At 39.9% G+C, this 22,589-nt stretch overlaps 2 protein-coding genes across 5 annotated transcripts in view; both read right to left on the bottom strand.

The window, feature by feature from the left end:
* Positions 1-969, bottom strand: part of LOC308104227 (uncharacterized protein) — a 34,972-nt gene extending 34,003 nt beyond the window's left edge. Inside the window, exon 1 of the mRNA XM_080454588.1 lies at positions 925-969. Coding sequence (XP_080310714.1) covers positions 925-955 — 31 coding nt within the window. The 5' untranslated portion in view covers positions 956-969. The remainder of the gene's footprint in view (positions 1-924) is intronic.
* Positions 970-7,262: 6,293 nt separating this feature from the next.
* The window catches only part of LOC308104228 (5-hydroxytryptamine receptor 3A-like), a 47,336-nt gene continuing 32,009 nt past the window's right edge, over positions 7,263-22,589 (bottom strand). The window contains exons 1-11 of one of the 4 annotated variants that reach the window (XM_080454593.1): positions 21,752-21,931; positions 17,326-17,403; positions 16,427-16,587; positions 15,488-15,532; positions 13,035-13,144; positions 12,678-12,844; positions 12,296-12,450; positions 11,319-11,529; positions 11,033-11,194; positions 8,250-8,356; positions 7,263-8,058 (exon numbers count right to left, since the gene is read on the bottom strand). In XM_080454593.1, the coding sequence (XP_080310719.1) occupies positions 7,831-8,058; positions 8,250-8,356; positions 11,033-11,194; positions 11,319-11,529; positions 12,296-12,450; positions 12,678-12,844; positions 13,035-13,144; positions 15,488-15,532; positions 16,427-16,587; positions 17,326-17,403; positions 21,752-21,788 (1,461 nt within the window). In that variant the 5' untranslated portion in view covers positions 21,789-21,931 and the 3' untranslated portion in view covers positions 7,263-7,830. Of the gene's footprint in view, positions 8,061-8,249; positions 8,357-11,032; positions 11,195-11,318; positions 11,530-12,295; positions 12,451-12,677; positions 12,845-13,034; positions 13,145-15,487; positions 15,533-16,426; positions 16,588-17,325; positions 17,404-21,751; positions 21,932-22,589 lie in introns of those variants that run through there. The other 3 variants (XM_080454594.1, XM_080454592.1, XM_080454591.1) reach the window with 3 other exon arrangements.

The raw sequence follows: 22,589 nt of genomic DNA, 5'->3' as shown, positions 1-22,589 counted from the left end.
TGCCATTCATTTGATATGAATTTCAATTGACAGGCCCCCGTCCTATACAAATCCATTGTAACTTCAAACTCCATTTTAACCATGATAGATTCACTGAAAACTCATGTCCTTGGTTCTGGTGACTGATATTGTCCTTCTAATACGTGAGGGGGCCGTGTTTGTATATCATTTTATAATTTTCCTTTAATTTAAGTGTTTGCCTGTTATGACATGCCCAGAATAGGGGTTCATGTGGTTAATTATTTTATTGAGGGTATGTGCTGGAGGGTGTGTGGTTATGAGGCCAATAATGGGTCAAGTTCTGTACATCGAGGCTGGACATTTTGTCTTCATCACTCTGGTCCCCAGCACTGGTGGAAGAGGTACTCAGATATATATTTTTTTTAATACTTAGGCCTAAGTAAAAGTAGCAATACCACAATGTAGAAATACTCATACATACATACAAATACACATAAGTAAAGGGCCTACATTCAAAATGATACTTGAATACAAGTGCAACAGTATTGGCATCAAATATACTGTATTTACAGTACCAAAGGTAAAAGTAGGCTATTCATGTAGAATGTCCCATTTCACACATTTTAGCAAAATGTAGCAATAAAAAAAAATCAGATCTACAAGCTCATGTGTTGCAATGTGAGCTTGTAGATCTGCCATCTTCAAATCACCAAGTATAAAATAGGCTTAAATGGTTCATGAAGGTTTTGTAATAATAATCTAAATCTGCAAAGTATTCAAATAAGTAGTGGAGTAAAAAAAGTACAATATTTGCCTCTGAGATATAATGGATTAAAAGCATAAAGTATTCAAACACATCAATACTCAAGTAAAGTAAAAGTACTTTGACATCGCTCTGAAGTGCATTACTTGAGTAAAAGTACTTATAGTTACTTAGTTCCACCAGTGTGGATATAGACTTACCCATAATCAGGAACACCTTCCCAGGCCCCATGCCAAAGACGGACCGATTGAACTCACTCAACTGATGACTGTTTTTGAGAACAACAGAGCTGGTCCTCTGTCAAGTAGACCAACCCTACACATACAAATAAGTGTCTTTTTGTAGAATCCTCAACCTCTCTGCAGCTACACATTCACTGTCCATACAGTAACAATAAAATCCAAGACTGTACGCAGTGAAAGAGGAAGTAACAGAAAGCTAAAGAAGGAAAACAGTGCTTATGGCACTCTGCCCAGGATCATCCCTCCCTCAGAGGTGCTGTGAGGATAGGCCGGGCCGACAGGTAACGGCAGGCCTACTGTTTGTGGAGGATTACCTGGAATAGTGGTTGTTTAAACTGTTTAAACACGAGAAGGGATATTATTACACTTTCAAACATGTTTGGGGTCATTTTAACGTCTACTCTGGCTTGTGTGAGCACCCCAGACAGTTGCTTGATTCATTTGATATGGATTTCTATCAGACACGCCCCCGTCCTATACAAACCCATTGTAACTTCAAACTCCATTTTAACCATGATAGATTCACTGAAAACTCATGTCCTTGGTTCTGGTGACTGATATTGTCCTTCTAATACGTGTTTTTTCAACACGTTTTTTGTTTATTTAATTGAATTTTATTATATATATATTTTGGATTTAATTTTCCTATAGAAAATTATACAATTTAAGTGTTTACCTTGTATGACATGCCCAGAATAGGGGTTCATGTGGTTGAACCCCCCCCCATACCCTCCATCTTCTGAACCGAGAACCCCCCCCCCTGCTGCCTGTAGAGACAGATAGAACCAATGAAATGGAATGCTGACCTCAGATGGCATTCCAATGAATATAAGTCACATCTGCTGTAGAGACGGTGCATGCATTGCACGCTGTAGTGCTGCCCCCTACTGGTCATAATCTGTTTATGTCTCTTTACCGTTTATGCAAAGTGTGTATATAATTGTGTGAAAATGTAAAAGGGGAAAAGTAGAGTTCAAAGGCCAGCCCAGACCCATGAGTGATATTTGTGTCAAAGTTGCAGGCAACTGACAACTGGTCTGTTGTGAGAAGGTCAATCTGGGAACCCATTGTCAAAAAAAAAAGTGGAAAAAACAGCACCCTCAGCCCTCCACTTCTGGTCCACGTGTCTTTGTTTACATTCCTAACATTCCTAACTACACGTTGTAACAGGAGCTCCTGACAGATTCAGCTCTGGAGCTCTGAATTAGATTAGAAAACAGCAAAATAAATGGGGTTCCAAGTGATCAAGTGCCTTTGATTGCTAAAGTTGGGCCAGGAGGACGATTGATTCTCCTGTGTCACTGCGATTCCCCTAAAATAATACAGGTCTCGAACATTGGCATCGAAATGTACTTTTTGTATATTCATTTTTATTGATTTGTTCATAAGACAAGACACAACATCTAAATGTACTTAAAGTACCAAAAGTAAAAGTACTACAATGTTTGAAAATAGCAGCTCTACAAGCTCACAATGCGTCGCATCGCATCACGATCGCAGGTAGATCGGCCATTTGAAACAAGCCATTGCGGCTTTCCTGGGCGAACCCATTTGACCTTGTATAGTAAACTGTACTTCCATGTGCTTTTTCTCTGCACACTTCTAAATAAAGTATTCAATCAATCAATCAAACAGGCGCACCGTTGCTCCAATATGCACCAAACTTGGCACAGACACTGTTCAGGGGTCTGCCATGAGAACAGTCACACCAGGGGCCACTTGTAGGCCCTATAGGGACCCCGAGGCGCCAGGCACACTGATGCCCCAATCCACATCAAATGTGGCACAAACACTGTTCAGGGGTCTGCCATGACGATTATTGCCCCACCGTGGGCCATGTGTGAGTCCCCAGGGACCCCATCAGGGGCTTCAAGGGGCCACAGGTGCACCGTCCGGTGCTCCAATCCGCATGAATCAAACTATAGGCACAAACACTGTCCAGGGGTCTGGCATGAGAATATAGTCACACCAACAAACCTAAAGTGCACAGATGTGGGCGGGGTACTACAGCAGTGTTACAGCAATGTCTACCTCAAATGGCCATAACTCTGTGACCATTGCTCAGTGTTGATTTTGACAGCACATTTTGATTCAGTTTTAGTCATAGTCTAAATCTAAATCTACAGTTGCTTTAGTCGACTAAATTTTATTTTGGCGGTGCCTTGATGGCGTCGTAATGGAGGATTTTACTCTTGTTACATGCTGAAAATAGCAGATCTACAAGCTCACAATGTGTCGCAGCACGACACGTTGTGAGCTTGTAGATCCGTGTTGATCACATGGCTATGGAGATACTGTGTGCCGATTTGCAAGTTTTTTGGACAAAATCTGTAGGAGTAATAGCAAAAAATGTGTTTTGCAAAAGTCGGCCTCATGGTGGCGCTATGACGGGCTGATCTGAAAAATGTGGGGCAGAGGTTCTGCTGTGGTATCCAGGGAGTGTGTGTGCACAGTTTCACAGCGACCGGGCCAACGGTGGCGGAGATTAGCTGGTCGCAGACAGAAGGACGGACACACACACACACACACACACACGGACGGATGGACACACGGACACACGGACGGACGGACGGACAGGGGGTAAAACATACTCTCTCGCCATGCCTTTCGGCCTGGCGGAGACAATTACTTGTCTTTAGTTTAGTTTTATAATATAGTAATTTATATCTGCAATGTAACTAGTAACTAAAGTTTTCAAATAATTGTAGTGGAGTAAAAGTACAATATTTGCTTCTGAGATGTAGTGGAGTAGAAGTAAAACTATTGCAAATTGGAAATACTCTAGTCAAGTCAAAAGTAACTCAGAATTGTAGTTAAGTACAGTACTTAAGTACATGTAATTACTTTCCACCACTGACAAAAAGGCATGGGGAAGCGGTCCGTTAGCTATTATGGTCCTAGCCTTTGGAACAGCCTGCCGGAGGCTCTGCGGGTCACTGAATCAGTTGACTTTTTTTTAAAGAAACCTTAAGACACATGCATACACCTTTTTAGCATTGCTTTTACCTAGGTTTTTGCATTACTCTAGTTTTTTATTTGTAATTGTTGTATTTGTCCTATTTTATTATTTCCCAATGTTCCTTGTCTTTCTTTTTTTTTCACATGCTTTCTATTATTTGTTGTTATCCTCCTGTTTTCTAATGTTTATGTTAAACCTATTCTGTGAAGCACATTGAATGGCACTTGATGTATGAAACGTGCTATATAAATAAACTTTGATTGACTGATCATATGAGCATGTGCAGTGGCATGTAAACACAAATCCATAACTTGTGGATTTGTTAATTTTGTGGAGAAAAAAATCCAAGCCAGGGCATTTATGCTTGTTTTCAGTTGAGAATGTAAGCTATGTTTTACTGTGTCACAGCATAGTTCAAGGGTTCCCATACTTTTCAGGCTGTGACCCCCCAAAATAATCATATTTGAACTGGGATCCACCCTTATAAGCATTTGGAATGTAGGAGTTGAGGCATTACGTTTTGTTTGACTCGGTTCCACAGATGTTGTAAAAATAGCCGAACTGCAATGCGAGGCATTGTGAGCTTGTAGATTGGCTATTTTCCTCTTTCTTAGGTAATATTGACAATTTGGCCAATAGTATAGTTTGTTGGTATTTTTTTTTTCATTTTAGAGGTATGAAAAAGGTCTTAAAAGTCTTTAAATTGTCACTTTAGAAATGTGCAGATACCCTAAATTGCATATGTGTGTGTGTGTGTGTGTGTGTGTGTGTGTGTGTGTGTGTAGAGGTGAGTGTTTCTCCTCTGAGCTACTTGTGTTTAGACTGCCTTTGCAGAGCCACAGTCAAGTCCCTAGTTTCACATCAGTCATCATCATTTTAATCTTGATCAGTGTAATCAAAATAAATAGAGGTCTCTCCCTAAAGGGCTATAATTACTCAAAACATAAATGGTAACAAAGCACGCACTTCTGAACCATAAAGTCAGAGGAACTCTCCAAAAAGGATCACTGGATCAATTCATTCAAAGGGATTTTGAATGAATTACCATCACCAATTCAATACAAATCACCAGGTTAATTCCATAAGAATCGCTTGCGGAGCTTGATCCAGTGTGTGAACTTTCACTCATTTGGGTTGTACAAGTACAAGATTGCACTGTTTACCAGTGGTGGAAAGCAACTAAGTACATGTACTCAAGTAGCCTACTGTACTTAAGTAAAATGTTTAGGTATTTTTTACTTTACTGGAGTATTTCCAATTTTCAATACTTTTACTTCTACTCCACTACATAGGCAAATATTGTACTTTTACTTCACAAAAATTATTTGAAAAATGTAGTTACTAGTTAATTTGCAGGTATAAAGCATTGTATTATAAAACATACAGTAACCACTTTAGCCCCATTTTATACATAAGCTATTTGAAAATAGCCGATCTACAAGCTCAGAATGTACAGGCATCCACATTTGAGGAACAATGTCTGACTACACCACACTATAGGGCATGCATTTTCTGGTTCCATCGTTCCAGACCCCATTCATTTTTTCCCATAATTTCCACAAAGATTTATATAAATTATTATAAACCTAGAATCAAGCTATCCAGGATCCTGGTGATTCATGACCATGACATATTAGATTTTTTTTAAAGAAAAACAAATTTGAAAACCGCAAAACAAAAGGTATTTATTAAATATAGTATATCATATAATTAAATATTCACTTTGTTTCCACAGAATAAAATGTTTTATGGTCATGATTCACCAGGAGCCTGGATGGCTTGATTCTAGGCTTAAAATAATTGATATAAATATGTTTGGAAATCTCGATCGGAAAAATGGATGTGCTCTGGAACCAGAAAATGGCCGCCACTATGCCCTATAGGCACCTTACCAGACAACGTCACACTGATAAGAACCAGTATGCGCACGCAGGTCGGCAGCAAAAGAACCCCACCGCTCATAAGATGCAATATTAAAGTGGTCACAGCCTCACGCGTAAAAATACATCCCATCAAACTTTCGGATGCTGTTTTTTCTCCCAGTATGGAGGATGAATGCTTAGGATTTTTACTGTGATCTCTCGCTCTTGAAATATATAATCCTTGGTTTCCGTTGTTTGTAAACAATAATAACAATTCAAAGCAGTTATCCCCCAAACCCCGCCTCCAGAGGCTGTCATAAGAATATCCGTCCCGCAAAGGTGTCGCGTACAGAGAACGGCCGAGAATAGCAGACCTCCAAGCTCACATTGGTCGCATCCACTAGCCAACTTAACGAGGAGGTTGAATGAACTGAAACCAGCGCACCCCAAAACAGCAGGTTTGGGGATCTGTTGGGAATTGATTACATGAAACAGTCACCTGTGCGTCCAGTCTCAATGTTTGTAAACAAACAATTGGTCTATAGCTTTAGAATAGACTACAGTAGACTCGTTACATTGCATACAGTAACACTAGACCAATACACTGAACAGAACTTACTGAGAAAGTCATCAGAAATCACACATCTATCACAATAATCTAACACCAGATTGATTAGGAAGATCTTAACCCATTCAATCTGGGAACGCATCTCTGTCATTTTAGATTCATTTGGCTATTCAAAAATAGCAGATGAGTGCCGTGCTATGAGCTTGTAGATCTGCTATTTTTGAAAAATCGTGAACATTTGTGCAAATCTTTGAATAGGTATTTTTCAGAGCGAACATTTGTAAAACATTTTGTTCCAGGGACCCCCCAGAAGCAAAGATTTGAGTTACAAAATGTTCGCTTTAAAAAAATATTAATGTATTCAAAGATGTGCACAATTTTTCAAAAATAGCAGATCTACAAGCTCATAGCGCTATGAGCTTGTAAATAATGCCATTTTTAAATAGCCAAATAAATCTAAAATGATGCTTTCCCGGTCTTAATGGGTTAAATGCAGGAGGCTTAATGAGGCGATGACACACAGCTGGTAGAGGTGAAGACAGAGGAACACATGTGGGGAACACAATGGGGACCTCTAGTGGAACTTGGGGTGATGCAACTTTGATGATGGAGGGGGCCACTATATTTCCACACTCACTCCAGAGGGCCACATTTATGCCACGTGTCCCTCTGGAGTGAGTGTGGACATAAACTGTCGGGCAGACACCTCTTATCTCCGTATTTTAACTTTTTTTTGTAAATTAATGCCGTGTACTTCGCCATTCTATGTCACACAAAAGTAGCAAAATTAGCCGATCTACAAGCTCAAAAACGCGTCGCACTGCGACGCGTTTTGAGCTTGTAGATCTGCTATTTTTGAATTGGAATACTGATTTTTTTTTTCATTATTTTCTTATTGGATTTTTTTTAATTTAATTTCAAATAACTTTATGAACTTAAATATAAATACATTGAACATAAAAAAGACAGAAGAATTTTAATTCTAGTCATTCAGCTACCAATATAGACTATTAGTCAGTAATAAAAGCGGGTCATGTTTGGAATTGTAAACAGCTGAAATCAATAATATGTCAGTATTCCGATATTAACCTGCAGGGCCGCATTAAGTGAAGGTGGGGGTCTGATATGGCCCCCGGGCCGCCAGTTACCCATGTATGCTGTAGAGAGACAATCACAGATGACGCTGCATGGTTCAGACATATGTTTGTGTCAACAAGCTTCTTGTTAATGACTGATACATTTTCATGTTCATCTGCCTTCTTTGCAAATAGAATTTAGCATTTAAACGTCTATATGTAGCTGCATTTACATCAACAGCATCCAGACATTTGCTACAACAGTAAACAGGTGGAAAGTTGCTGCATACTGTAGGAAAGACTATAAGAAGGCTGCAGGCCTGTGTTCAACCTTTTTATACAGTTAAGAGTGTTTAACATTCAACAGAGAAGCAAATAGCTGCTGCATTGTGTCTTGTTTTAGTATTCAGGACTCCATTCCTTAAAGACGAGGGCCAGAAACACGATGACTGTTGTCACATAGAAAATGAAGAAAGCTTTGTTGATTCGTGTGGCCATTCTGGTCCAGTAACCAGGCCTGCCTCCATCTTCCTTGCTCTTGAAGAACACATCCAGGTTCTTCACCAGATCTCTCAACTCATCCAGGATCACCTGCAATCCATGAGATTCCCCTTTGAGATTACTGTCCTGAAACACACATTAGACCAGATTATATTATTTAGATTAGATTATTTAAATTATCGTTTTGAGATGATGATTTGAGGGAAACACAGTTCCAACCAAAGTTTGGAAGTCATGGATTAATTACAGTGCATATTATTCTACAAACACATTACATGCATGTTGACATGAATATACAATGGTGACATCATGCTAACCTCTTCAGACACACTCTGAAGCCAACACGGAAGCTCATGCATCGTCTCTTTTTCACCATCATTATCAGGGACATTGTAAAAGCACAGACTCCCCTTGATTCTCTTCCCTGAAATGACACATACAGAGGATTGATACTTAAACCACATTATGAGTTCATATGATTCACAATATTCATGGACGAGAATCTAGGACATAAGTGAAGCCAGATAGAGATGGATTAATAAATAATAATGGACAAGAAATTAGCTTTCTGCTGCTATCACCTTCTCCGATCTCTTTCAGGCTAGCCCTCCTACGTAGAATATAGTCCAACGGTGCCTTTCACTCCATAGTGAAAGGCACCATCCACTCCCACAATAACTTCAGAAGATGTGACAGCATCTAACAGCACTATTATTAGCAGACACAATACACATGTCTATTTACCTAATACAGATCCCCTCCTTTTCTCCCTCTACACCAGAATCCAGTGGTGTAAAGTAAATAAGTACATTCACTCAAGTACTTAAGTACAATTTCTCAGGTGTTTTTACTTTATTGAAGTATTTCCAATTTTCAATACTTTTACTTCTACTCCACTACATCTCAGAGGAAGATATTGTACTTTTACTCCACAACAATTATTTGGAAACTTTAGTTACTAGTTTTGCAGATATAAATTATTACGTTATAAAACATACATTATCCACTTTAGCCCAATTTTTATACCTAGGCTATTTGAAAATAGCCGATCTGCAAGCTCACAACGCGTCGCATTGTGAGCTTGTAGATCTGCTATTTTCAAACATTTTAGTACTTTTACTTTTGATACTTTAAGTACATTTTGATACCAATACTTTTGTACTTTTACTCAAGTAACATTTTGAACACAGGCCTTTTACTTCTAACAGAGTATTTTTATATTGTGGTAATGCTACTTTTACTTAAAGGGGAAATCCACCCCTTTTCAATATTTAACTATGTCATTAAAGTTGTACAATGCAAAATCACAAATAACGATTTTTAGCAACCTCTGCTGGTCACTACCGTCACTGCATACAATTTCCGTAGTCCTCGATTACCCAGAATTCCATTCGTTTTCACCGGAAGCCGGAAGCGTTTCAAAAAGCGATCTTTTAATTGTTTTATACTATCTACGGATCGTTTCTCTTAGCCAGTGGAGCATTAGTTACCATGAGCTGTGCTTTCTTTTTCTGTTCTTTTTCGATCTTCCAATCCTACATTCTCTTAAAATCAGCGTGAGGTTCCTTTTTGTTATTAGCGCGCTAGTTCCTGGCCAAACAGGAAACCGTTGCGGTAGTTCCTGGCCAAACAGGAAACCAGTGCATTTCCGCCTCCGTTTTCCGGCCAGATGACGTCATTTCCCCGGGAAAGTCCCCCCCTTCACCGTTCAATAGTAAATATATAAATAAAAGGCTTCCGGGGGTGAAATTCATGGAGTGGGTGTTGTGAAACTTTTGCCACTCACAAAAGATATACAATTTAACTTTATTTTTGTTGAAAACGTTACCTAGTATGCCTTTAATATAGCATAAAGAAGTTGTGTGGAAATAAGAAAAAAGTTCCCCCCTTTCTGTGTTGCCTTGAACTGGAGGATTGATTGTGGGTTTAACATTGCAAATTACACCATGATGAGTCATCACAGTGTAATTTGCAATGTTAAACCCACAATCAATCCTCCAGTTCAAGGCAACACAGAAAGGGGGGAACTTTTTTCTTATTTCCACACAACTCCTTTATGCTATATTAATGACATAGTTAAATATTGAAAAGGGGTGGATTTCCCCTTTAAGTAAAATATGTGAGTACTTCTTCTTCCACCCCTGCCAGAATCCCTGGGCTCTGTCATCTCTGCTCACAAGCTCTCCTATGATGACTGGTTAGACTGATCACTCTGCGCGTTTCCCCCCCTATATACTGTATGGCTTACAGCTCACAGTGGATGCTTTCCCACCACCTCAAACTCAACACAGACAGGACAGATTATCAGGGCCTGATTCACTAAGCCGGTCGTAATTAAGGTGTAAATAAAGTGACAAAAGACGTGCGTAATTGCTCTAAGCGAAAACGGACGTGCGAGTCGCCAAACGCTGCGTAAATCTCCGATACGTGTGTATCGCTTGTGTTCCTCATTTTTGTCTGACAGTCACAGGCGTGTTCACGTGGAGAGTCATTTGCATTGCTCCACGCCCCATTTAAGACCATGAAAGGCAACTGGGAACGTCCTATGTCAGAAGTAACGTCGCCACTCCGCAACATGGACAAATCTACAAGCTTTACCACACGGCTTGACGCATCGAATGCGTCTTTAACCCATTGAGACCTGAAGCCGATTCTACATGTCTCCTAAATCTCAACAGTATTCTGAAAAACGTACGTTTCTATATCAGTGGGTTTTCAAACTTTTTTATGTCAAGGACCCCCAAAATTATATGTATTTGGCCGCGGACCCCCATCAAAATATCTTGTTCCAGGGACCCCCAGAAGCAAAGATTTTAGTTAAAAATGTTCGCTTTAAAAATATAAATATTCAAAGATTTGCACACATTTTCACGATTTTTCAAAAATAGCAGATCTACAAGCTCGTAGCGCGGCACTCGGTGCCGCGCTATGAGCTTGTATATCTGCTATTTTTGAATAGCCCAAAGTGTAAAATAATGCTTTTTAGCTCAAATCTAAAAATGACACAGTTCCAGGTCTTTTTTTTTAAAGGCACAAATTGCAGCAATCAATTGATCTTTATACTTTGTAAGTCGCTCTGGATAATAAGAGCATGTCTCACCTCTGTCACAGCTGTGGCCCTTGGTCTTGTCCTCCTTCTCGTTGTGGTCTTTGCCCGTCTCTGTCTTCTGGAGGACTGAGTCCTTTTCCAACAGGTACGTCACCACAACCGTCTCCAACAGACTCAGCAGCATCAGAGAAAAAGTCCCCATGCAGTACATCGCTGTGAGCAGGACACAGTGTGACGAATGTAACCATGACTTCAAAATACATTGTTATCCACTCATACTGTGTTTAATATAAATGATAATCCAACAGAGATAAAAAACGTATCCCATGAATATTACCTATGATTGGCATTCTGTTGGACGTGGCGGGCAGGATGTCGTTGAGAATGAGTTGTAAAACTGTGACGGCCAGCAGCACGGTGACCTTGAAGCTCAGCTTCTCTCCACAGCTGTCCGAGATCAGGAAAGACGCCATGTCTAGACACAGGAAGAACAAGACGGGCAACAGGAAGTTGACAAGGTAGAGGACGGCCTTCCTCTTCATAGTGATCTAGGAGGAGATGTTAGAAGGTCAGCCTAGAGCACACATGGGCAAAGGGCCGGACCGGGCCCTTTGACCATCTCAATCCGGCCTGCAAAGTCTTCAAAGAAAAACAAAATGATCCCGCCCAAAAAAATCTGATTTGTAAAAGGCAGCATTATGTTCATGGTTGTGAGGGAAATTAATTTCATTTGACTAGTTTAATTACTACTAATACTAGTCATTAATATTTACCATCTGTGCTGTATTCCATAATCCATCCATATTTCCTCAAATGGTAAATGTTTATAATGTAACAGTGAAACCGTCTACCTTGAGTCCATATAACATGACCTATGGAATGGTGCATATCAGACAACTAAATAATATGTAAATTAATAGGCTCGTTTAAAAGTTGATACGGCATTGCAGTGGATGGTTTTAACATATAAGTTGTCTTTTCATAGTAACCTCAGAGTACTGATGATACAGTACAGTACGGCTGTAAAAAAGTCAACATTTTGTGACAGAAATATCTTGTGTTGTGACACAAGGACACTACTGTAAAGCAATCTGTCAAGTCGACCAAATGTATCCAGATTTGTAACAGAATGCAGCATTATGTTTCAAGGTTCTATTGAACTGTCCAAAGTGTGGCCTTTCGCTCACTTTATCAAAGTCAGTATAACCATCCGGACACAAATTCTAGCCCACCCCTACTTGACAAATGCAACCTTAGCAGTTTGCATTAAAATGTACAGGAGAAAACATCTTGGCCTTTATGAACAATACCTACCGTGTAGACAATCTGCTGCTGTTTGTAGCTGGTCTGGTTGACTATGACGTATGTAAAGTTGTCAAACTCCCACTCATACTCGCCCCACATCACCTTCATGGATCTTATTCTGGTGAAGTTTGTGTCATAGGTTGCTTTGAGCTCCAGTTCATCGGCTGGTATAGAAACAGGAGTAAACAGATCAGATCAGAATGAACATCAAGATACATTATTTGATCACACACCTCTATAGCACACACACACACACACACACACACACACACACACACACACACACACACACACACACACACACACACACACACACACACACACACACACACACACACACACACACACACACACACACACACATGAAAAGAAAAATAGTAGACTCCCTCACATCTGTATATCCCAGAGGCAAACGTGAGGTTGCAGGACTGAGTGTCGAAGGGGAACTTGTAGACGTTCATAATGCAGGTGCTGACGATCATTTCCGTATTCTTAACGATGACTCTCCCATCAGAGTAAAGGCGGACATAGGGGTTTAGAGCAGCATTGTCCTCTAACCTGGAAACACACACACACACACACACACACACACACACACACACACACACACACACACACACACACACACACACACACACACACACACACACACACACACACACACACACACACACACACACACACGCTCATTTCGAGAATAAGTAAAGGTTTCAATCAACGTGAGATTGTACAAAATGCGTATTCCCACCTCTCATCGATGGTGATGTCAGGTTTCCACAGCCACTCACTGGGTACAGAAACACGCTGAATTCCACAGAACTCAGAGGGATCCCAGGATATGAACTCATTTTTCCATTTCTGCGGCGGAAGGGACATTACAAACACATCAGGAATGATTTTAGGTGTATTCTCAGAAACATGTCGGTGCCCTGGACTAATAATGAGGTGAACTGAAGGACTGAGACCTGTGTGTTGCGGTTGCTGTGGTTCCTCATAGTTTTTTTTATCCGTTAAAGGACGACTTCACCCGTTTTCAACCTAACTTCATATAATTGGTCCAAATTTTTGTCTATTCAGTCTGTGTCTCAGAGGAGGTCTGTGGACAGTTCAGAACCCCGTCTACCAGTGACATCATCGATGGGGAATCCAAGCTAATAGAAACTGCAGGCTTTCTATTCCTGGAAAGTTGCAATGCGATAATAGAAGCCATTGTTCTCACGTTAATACAAATCTAAATTATAAATGTGAAATCTTGTTGGAAAAAAAACTTGCTTAACGATGATGTCACTGGTAGACGGGGTTCTGGACTGTCCACAGCCCTCCTATGAGACACAGACCGAGTAGGAAAAAAAAGTACCATTTTATCATGAGTATTAGTGACCAATTGTATGAAGATAGGTTGAAAATGGGTGAAGTCGTCCTTTAAGCTTTGGGGCGGGCCGGGCTTCAACTGACGCGGGTCGTGTTAAATGTTCAGGCCTGTTGAGAACTCTATTGATTGGATAAAACTAAATAATAGGGGTGTGAGGTATAAGCTTGTATAAAACATGCCAGAGACCAAATACATAATTATGTACAGTAGGATCTTGTCATTAAAGTAATACTAGGTAACGTTTTCAACAAAACTAAAGTTAAATTGTATATCTTTTGTGAGTGGCAAAAGTTTCACAACACCCACTCCATGAATTTCACCCCCGGAAGCCTTTTATTTATATGTTTTCTATTGAACGGTGAAGGGGGGGACTTTCCCGGGAAAATGACGTTCCTGGCCAACGTCATGACGTCGTGGCCGACGTCCCCAGGAACTACCGCAACGGTTTCCTGTTTGGCCAGGAACTACCGCGGTAATAGCAAAAAGGAACCTCACGCTGATGTTAAGAGAATGTAGGATTGGAAGATCGAAAAAGAACAGAAAAAGAAAGCACAGCTCATGGTAACTAATGCTCCACTGGCTAAGAGAAACGATCCGTAGATAGTATAAAACAATTAAAAGATCGCTTTTTGAAACGCTTCCGGCTTCCGGTGAAAACGAATGGAATTCTGGGTAATCGAGGATTACGGAAATTGTATGCAGTGACGGTAGTGACCAGCAGAGGTTGCTAAAAATCGTTATTTGGGATTCTGCATTGTACAACTTTAACTGTTATCTAGGCCCACGCTGAGTCTGTACTTGTCTAGTCAACCTATTCATGATCGTTTCCTATAGGGAACTTATTGGGGAAACGATTGTGGGTGGTGCTTCCTGTGGAGCTGGTAGAAGTAACGATACACTGTATTCACAATGGCTATTTTATCTTTGTTTTAGAGGACAACTGTGGTTGTACATAATAACCTGACAAAACATAATATTTGGCTCAAATTAGAGTGCTTCATCCACAAACCCCTGGAAGCGGTTGATCAGGAAGTCTAGTATTCAGTCGCACACTCTTGGGTGCAGCCTGAGGTCTGTGGACTTTATGTCAAGCTTTACTGGGACTATGGTGTTGAAATATGACCTGTAGTCAGACAGGTGTTGTTGTATAGCCCCAAACAAAGCAATCACCTTTTCAATCTTGAAACCCACTAAACATTTAGATATGTTGGAAAGGTAGAAGATGAATCAGTTAAAGGTATCATGACATTCATTTTCACTTTTTTTATTTTCAATGTTTTATTTGGGGTTTTATGACCTCAATTACACCCAAAAAACCTGAACTTAGAACATTCAGTGGATTTTCTGTGGTCTGGGGTTTTCTGAATAATTAGGCTGAAAAGTAATCTGAGCTTGGCCCTTCGACAGTGAGGTCACAGTCGATTAATTCCGCCCACTCTCCTCCTCGCCCCTCCCCTCCCCTATCCTTTCCTTTGGGGGGGGGCGGAGCAGAGGCGATGATTGACAGGCAAAATCCCTCACCAGCGACACCCGCAGGCAAAGATTTCTTTTTTCATTGCAGTTGAAAAGGCTTTAGAAATGTGAGAGAAAAACACCTGCCATGGATCACTGGAATGGAATTTTCTCTTAAAACTTTTTGTACACTTTTGAAGGACCAGGACAAAGACTTTGAATGTGGTGTAAAAGTGAATGTCATTAAACCTTTAAGAGCAATGTCATTGCCCTTTTGAAGGGAAGATACTTGACTTCACAAGCAAGTCAGTATAATGGAACAGTCATTCATAATATATTATATAATCACGTATATACAGTATGTAATCAGAACTCACCATTTGAATAAAGATGCGTGAAATTAATTTCTGCTCTTTCTCAACCTGTGAATGAACATATTATGATAATTGTCCAGCCAACAATCACAACTCATAACTGAATACAGCATACACAGATAATAAGCAGTTGCAAAAAAAAATGATCAGGCAACACATATGCATGCACACATCTATATATACAGTACTGTGTACAGTACATGCGTAAATACAGAACTTTGAGTTCCACGTAAAGAAGGTCACCCAGTCTTATTTCTACCATTTACACAATATTGCTAAAAATTGAACCAGTCCTTATTTCTCTAAACCAGTATAAAAAATCATATAATTTGTCTCTTCCCGTCTTGACTACTGTAACAGACTATACCAGTGGTTCCCAAACTTTTTCATGTCAAGGACCCCCAAAATGATATGTATTTGGCCGCAGACCCCCATCTCAAAATATTTTATTCCAGGGACCCCCAAAAGCAAAGATTTGAGTTACAAATGTTCGCTTTAAAAATACATATATATTAAAAGCTTTGCAAAAATTGTAACGCATTTTCAAAAATAGCAGATCTACAAGCTTATAGCGTGGCACTCGGTGCCAGAGTTCTCACCAACACTAATCGTAGAGCACATATAACACCGGTGTTGGCCGCACTTCACTGCCCATTAAGTCCAGAATAGATTCCTAAAATCCTTTTAATAACCTATAAAGCATTACACGAGCTGGCCCCGCTTTGTATCACGGACTTGCTGCACTCCCAGCCCAACGTGAGATCTCTCAGGTCCTCTGACAAAAGGCCTTCTGGAAATACCCGCCGCGACCAAACTCAAAACTAAGGGTGACCGGGCCTTTGCAGTGCTTGGCATTTAGTCTCTCACTCTATCACTGTCTTCTGTCTTCATTGTTCACTGTCAACGGGGCAGAAGTGCCCTGAGCACACCATGTTCACTCACCACGTCTAAAATAGCTTCGACGGCGACGTTCAAGTGCACCTGGGTGGGTCTTCTGTGGTGCAGAACGGGTCGCGTTGCCGTGTACAGCTGAGGGTCGTTTATCAAGTCCAGGTGGTTTAAAACATCACGGTAACTACAGCCCTTCTCAGAGGAAAGACCAGCTGCAGAAACAGAGTAGAACCACCATGAACGAGAGGAAGTATTTTGTTAAAATCTCCTAAAACTATAATCCATGCAACACAGCGGAAAATGTGCTGTGGTCATTGAGAGTCCATTATGCAGTCTCAGAGTGTGAGCGCTCTTCTTTGCAGTTTTGCAGTTTACAAAAATGAAAGTGTTTGCTTATGTCATAAATATTACTTGCAAGTAAAGCTATAGATTTTGTCTTTTATTGATTTTGATGAAGGCATCAACCTGTATGAATGAGTCATAAACTAAGAAGTTTGACACATTGCTTATTTGTCAGCCCCCCCCACCCCCCACACACACACACTCACACACACACACACACACACACACACACACACACACACACACACACACACACACACACACACACATTATAAAGACCTTTTGTTGTTAAAGGGATAGTTCACACAATACATGCCTTTTTTTCCCCTATCCATTAGTCACCCCATGGAGACTTGAATTCATGGATTGTTTTGTTTTTGTCGCATTCCTAAGCCAATAATTTGATGACCAGCAGACACAAAGGAGACTCTTTGTGTCTCCTACCGGAACCGCTGCCCGGTCATCAAATTATTGGCTTAGAGAATGAGACAAAAACAAAACAAAACAAAACAATATCCATGAATTCAAGTCTCCATGGGGTGACTAATCATAAATAAAGAGAGGATTGTATGAATTTCTGTTGACTGGTCAAACCCAATTCCACTCACTATCTCCTGCAGTTGGATCCAGATCGTTGGTTGGGGTCAGGGTTGGCATCATGCGTGCAGTCGATGAATCAGCTGAACCTGGAGCCAGGGACATTTAGTTTAGTATGGATAGCTTGCCACAATTTAGCTTGTATTGATTACATTTTGATTGGGATGATATATGGTATATATTTCATATTTATAATACGTTTCAGAAAATGAGATGATTTGAAACAAATATTTAGGAAAAGTCATGAAAGGGGAACTTTCTCAGAGCTTCATGAGAGAAGATAATCCACTTTAAATTCTCAAAATCGGTCATATTGATGGCTTAGTCACGCAAGTGTTAAGACCGGGAACGCGTCTGTGTAATTTTAAGATTTCTTTGGCTATTCAAAAAAATAGCAGATCTACAAGCTCATAGCACGTCACCGAGTGCCGCGCTATGAGCTTGTACATCTGCTATTTTAGAAAAATTGTGAACATTTTGTGCAAATCTTTGAAAATATATAGTTTTTAAAGTGAAGATTTGTAACTCAAATCTTTGCTTCTGGGGGGGGGGGGGTCCCTCGAACAACATATTTTGAGATGGGGGGGTCCGCGGCCAAATACATATAATTTTGGGGGTCCTTGACATGAAAAAGTTTGAGAACCACTGATATAGCAACATACGTTTAAAAAAAAAATATCTGTAGAATCTCCCATAAGCAAAGATTTGACTTAATAATGTTCGCTTAAAAAAAAAATATATATATATATATATATATATATATATAAAGATTTGCACAAACTTACATCACCAATTTTTTTCAAAAATAGCAGATCTACAAGCTCATAGCGCGGCACTCGGTGCTGCGCTATGAGCTTGTAGATCTGCTATTTTTTTAATAGCCAGAGAAATCTAAAAATGACACAGATCTTAATGGGTTAAAAGAGCTAAATGAGAATGATCACAATATGAAGACAGTTGGAATGATTGAGTTCTAGATGTGAGATATTTCACAGTTTCCTCTATAGTTGCTCAATATGTAAATCGAGGCCAGCATACAATATATTTCTAGGTTTTGGTTTTAACAAGCGGACCATGTTAAACTGGAAGTCTTGTTGTTATTGTAGCTACTTAACCAATAATCACATGAAGAACAACACATGAAGAACTCGAAACTTAAAACCCAACATCCCTCTCTATCCTGTGCTTCATTTGTAAAGGATTAGGTGCCGGAGCTCATGAACCTGTTAGTCACTCCCTCCCTGGGCCGATTTAAACAAATATATTTTACATAAAATAATAATAATAATAGATTTAACCATAAAATGGCCCCAGAAAGCTTGGCCAAATAACAGCATAAGGGTCAGCGTTTCCACATCAAATAATGTATTTCATAATCAGAACATTAACATGGGAATGTAGCAATAGAAGAGCTATTATACGATTCTGACCCAAAAAAACAGGAGGGGAGGGGACGCACGTTGAAACATCTCTCTCTCTCTCTCTCTCTCTCTCTCTGAGAGAGAGAGAGCCTAAATAAAAACGTATGTAACGTATGTACATGCATTTGAGGTGACGGCACGCCTTTTTAGCGTAGATGGGAGGTTCCGGAGCCGAGCTCTGGCCAGCTCCGGCATTAATAAAGCACCGCCTCTATCTCTGCAAGGTCTTTTATAGAAGGAGGTAGGGTCAGGCCTAGGGCAAGGCAGTTGGCATCGGCACGCATGGGTGGCAAAGTGGATCCGGAAGTTCGGTGAAACGTTTGTGAACAAACAAACACTATTTCTGAACGATTGTGTTGACAATCAGTTCAGGAATATAAGAGAAGACATATCACAGGTTGTTTTCTAATCATTTGTTTTCGATGTGTGCACACAAGGTATTTTTATCGAGGCATCTAAACAGGTATTGTTTCTGGCTCGCCAGTATCGCAGGACTTTGTTGTCAGGCTGTCAATGATCGACAGTCGATACTTTGACAATGACACGTATCGTACTTAAACAGTGTACCAGTGGTGTAAAGTAACTAAGTACATTTACTCAAGTGCTGTACTTAAGTAAAATTCGGAGGGATTTTTTTTACGTTACCGGAGTATTTCCAATTTTCAATACTTTTACTTCTACATCTCAGAGGCAAATATTGTACTTTTACTCCACTACAATTATTTGAAAACTTTAGTTACAAGTTACTTTGCAGATATAAATCATTACATTATAAAACATACATTAACAACTTTAGCCCTATTTTATACCTAGGCTTTTTGAAAATAGCCAATCTACAAGCTCACAACTCGTCGCAGCCCGACATGTTGTAAGCTTGTAGAGCTTGTACTTTTACTCAAGTAACATTTTGAACACAGGCCTTTTTGTTGTAACAGAGTATTTTTATATTGGGGTGTTGCTACTTTTACTTAAGTAAAATATCTGAGTACTTCTTCCACCATTGCAGTGTACACATCAAAAAGCACCACAAAAGAAAACAATGTGTGATGTGTCATCTATACTTTCCTTGGACCGAGTTTCTTTTATAAGGTCTCAATTGTTCAGAGATAGTGTTTGTTCATAAGCCGGTCCGCCTGGCTCTCATTGTCTGCACTGCATTCCAATGAACTTCCCCGGCTGCAGTTTGCCAACCAGTGTCTGCCAGCTACAGTGGTGGAAAGTAACTAAGTACATTTACTCAAGTACTGTACTTAAGTACAATTTTGAGGTATTTTGTACTTTACTGGAGTATTTCCAATTTTCAGTACTTTTACTTCTACTCCACTACATCTCAGAGGCAAATATTGCACTTTTATTCCCCTACAATTATTTAACAACTGTAGTTACTAGTTAGTTGATTGACTAGATTTTTATTATTATTACAAAACATACATTAAACCACTTCAGCCCTATATACATTTCGGGCCATTTGAAAATAGCCGATCTTGTGAGCTTGTAGATCGGCTATTTTCAAATGATTTTTTTTTTTATACATTGGAAAACTTGGGACATTCTGCGTAACGAGTACTTCTACTTTTAATACTTTAAGCACATTTTGATACCAGTACTTTTGCACTTTTACTCAAGTAGATTTTGAATCCCGAACTTTCACTTGTCTTCATTGCAGTATTAGTACTTTTACTTAAGTAAAATATTTGAGTACTTTTTCCACCACTGTCTGGATAGAGAAAATGACCTAGATGTGAACCAGAGAAACAAGGTGTTTGATATAGAAGAAGGTAAATGGGATGAGAGGATTAAACCATTACAACCGGGAACGCATCTGTGGAAGCACTTAAACCATTATTGTATACTGTGGCTTTTAAAAAATAGCAGATCTACAAGCTCATAGCGCGGCACCAAGTGCCGCTCTATGAGCTTGCAGATCTGCTATTTTTGAAAAATCGTGAAAGTTTGTGCAAATCTTTGAATAATATATTTATTACATATAGCGAACATTTGTAACTCAAATCTTTGCTTCTGGGGGGGTCCCTGGAACAACATATTTTGAGATGGGGGTCCGTGGCCAAATACACATAATTTTGGGGGGTCCTTGACATGAAAAAGGTTTGAGGACCACTGATATTATAGCAACATAAGTTTTTTTTTTTTTTTTAAACTGTTGTTTTGAAGATATTTGTTGAACCCCCAGAAGATTTGAGTTACAAATGTCCGCTTTAAAATAAATATATATTCAAAGATTTGCACAAACTTTCACGATTTTTCAAAAATAGCAGATCTACAAGCTTGTACAGTAGATCTGCTATTTTTGAATACCCCAAAGAAATCTCAAAATGACACAGATGCGTTCCCGGTCTTAATGGGTTAATAAAGTACATCTAATCTCATTGACCTTCTTCTATAAAATACCTTTGCTTCTCTGGTTAACGTTCGGCGAAAATAGCTGATCTACAAGCTCACAACCTGTCGCAGCGCAAGGCATTGTGAGCTTGTAGATCAGGCTATGTTCGGCAAAGAGATTTGGTGTAGACTATAGAGCACTATAGGGCCCTATCTTGTGCACCGTCTTACTCCTTATCCCTAAACTTATTAGCCATTTTTTACTATTTTTAAAAACATTTTTAAATAGTTCAACTAGCCGATCTACATCCACACAAGTTGTGAGCTTGTAGATCGGCTATATGAGCTATTTTCAAATGTTTTTCAAAATAGTAAAAAATGGCGTTTAGGGATAAAGCGTAAGTCTCCAGGGCCCAGTCTCTTTGCCGAACATTGAAAAAAGAACAGGCCAAGTACAGAGCCATCCCTGTTGAATTTAGGATTAGTTTCCTAAGTGTTAAACATTCCCTCTGTCTTCACTGACATACAATCTAGAATTCTAGATTATAGGTCAATACACATAAAATGCAAAGATGATTGATTCAACAAACATTAAAAAAACAAAAAAACTAAACACAGAACAGAAAATCACATTTCACTCCATGCATACATTATGTTATTCATAAATATGTCGTACCTGTGAAGAGGAGCAGGAAGGTGAAATGAACAAACATCCTAACGTGTGTGAGTGTGTGTGTGGAGTGACGAGTGAGTGTGTGTCTAATCAGATCCACATGAAACTGTTGCTGCTTTTTTTTTTTAAATCAACAGTTTCTCGTCCCGACACTGGTTCACACAATAGAGGAGGGCAAGCCAAAGTACATATCAGTCATCTGTCACAGCCCCTGTAGGCTGGCCTACCAGGCAGGGCCGGTGTTGTGTGTCTTGTGTGTTCTTGTCTTTGTGTCTTTCACAGGGCCTGAAGGTTGGGGAATTAGGGAGCCAATCAGGCGCATCGGGAGCACCTGGCCAGTGTTCCCAGTGTGTCCTATAAAAGGCTGCCAAGGAGCTTTACCTTGTGATATCAACTATGTTAAACTTCTCTGGACCATGACATGACACGCTTACTCAAATATTGTGTTTGGTGGTGACTGTTTGAGGGCAAACCTTATTGTTTTTTTTTGGTTTGTTTGTTTCTCTGTTCTTTATTTGCCCAGGGTAGTATCTGAGCACAAGTGCTCATCTTCAGCAACACCCTGCACATAGAAACGCACAGACAGACACACACACATTAAAACCTGGGAGCTGACTACAACCACAGTCTTATACTGTTGGCCACTAAGCAGCTCCACTGGAGCAGTTGGGGGTTCAGTCAGTGCCTTGCTCAGTGCCTTGCTTAAGGGCACTTCATGTAAAGTGTATGCAGGGGCGTCGTTACGCCGGAGCTTCGGTGGCTATAGCGTCACCACTATATAAGGTGGCTATAGCCACCAATGTTTTATCCAAAGCCACCAATAAAAAAATATTTTTTAAAA

This window comes from Gymnoscopelus braueri (assembly GCF_963280865.1).
Source record: "Gymnoscopelus braueri genome assembly, chromosome: 17".
NCBI lineage: Eukaryota > Metazoa > Chordata > Actinopteri > Myctophiformes > Myctophidae > Gymnoscopelus > Gymnoscopelus braueri.
This window is presented reverse-complemented; position numbering and strand designations above follow the sequence as displayed.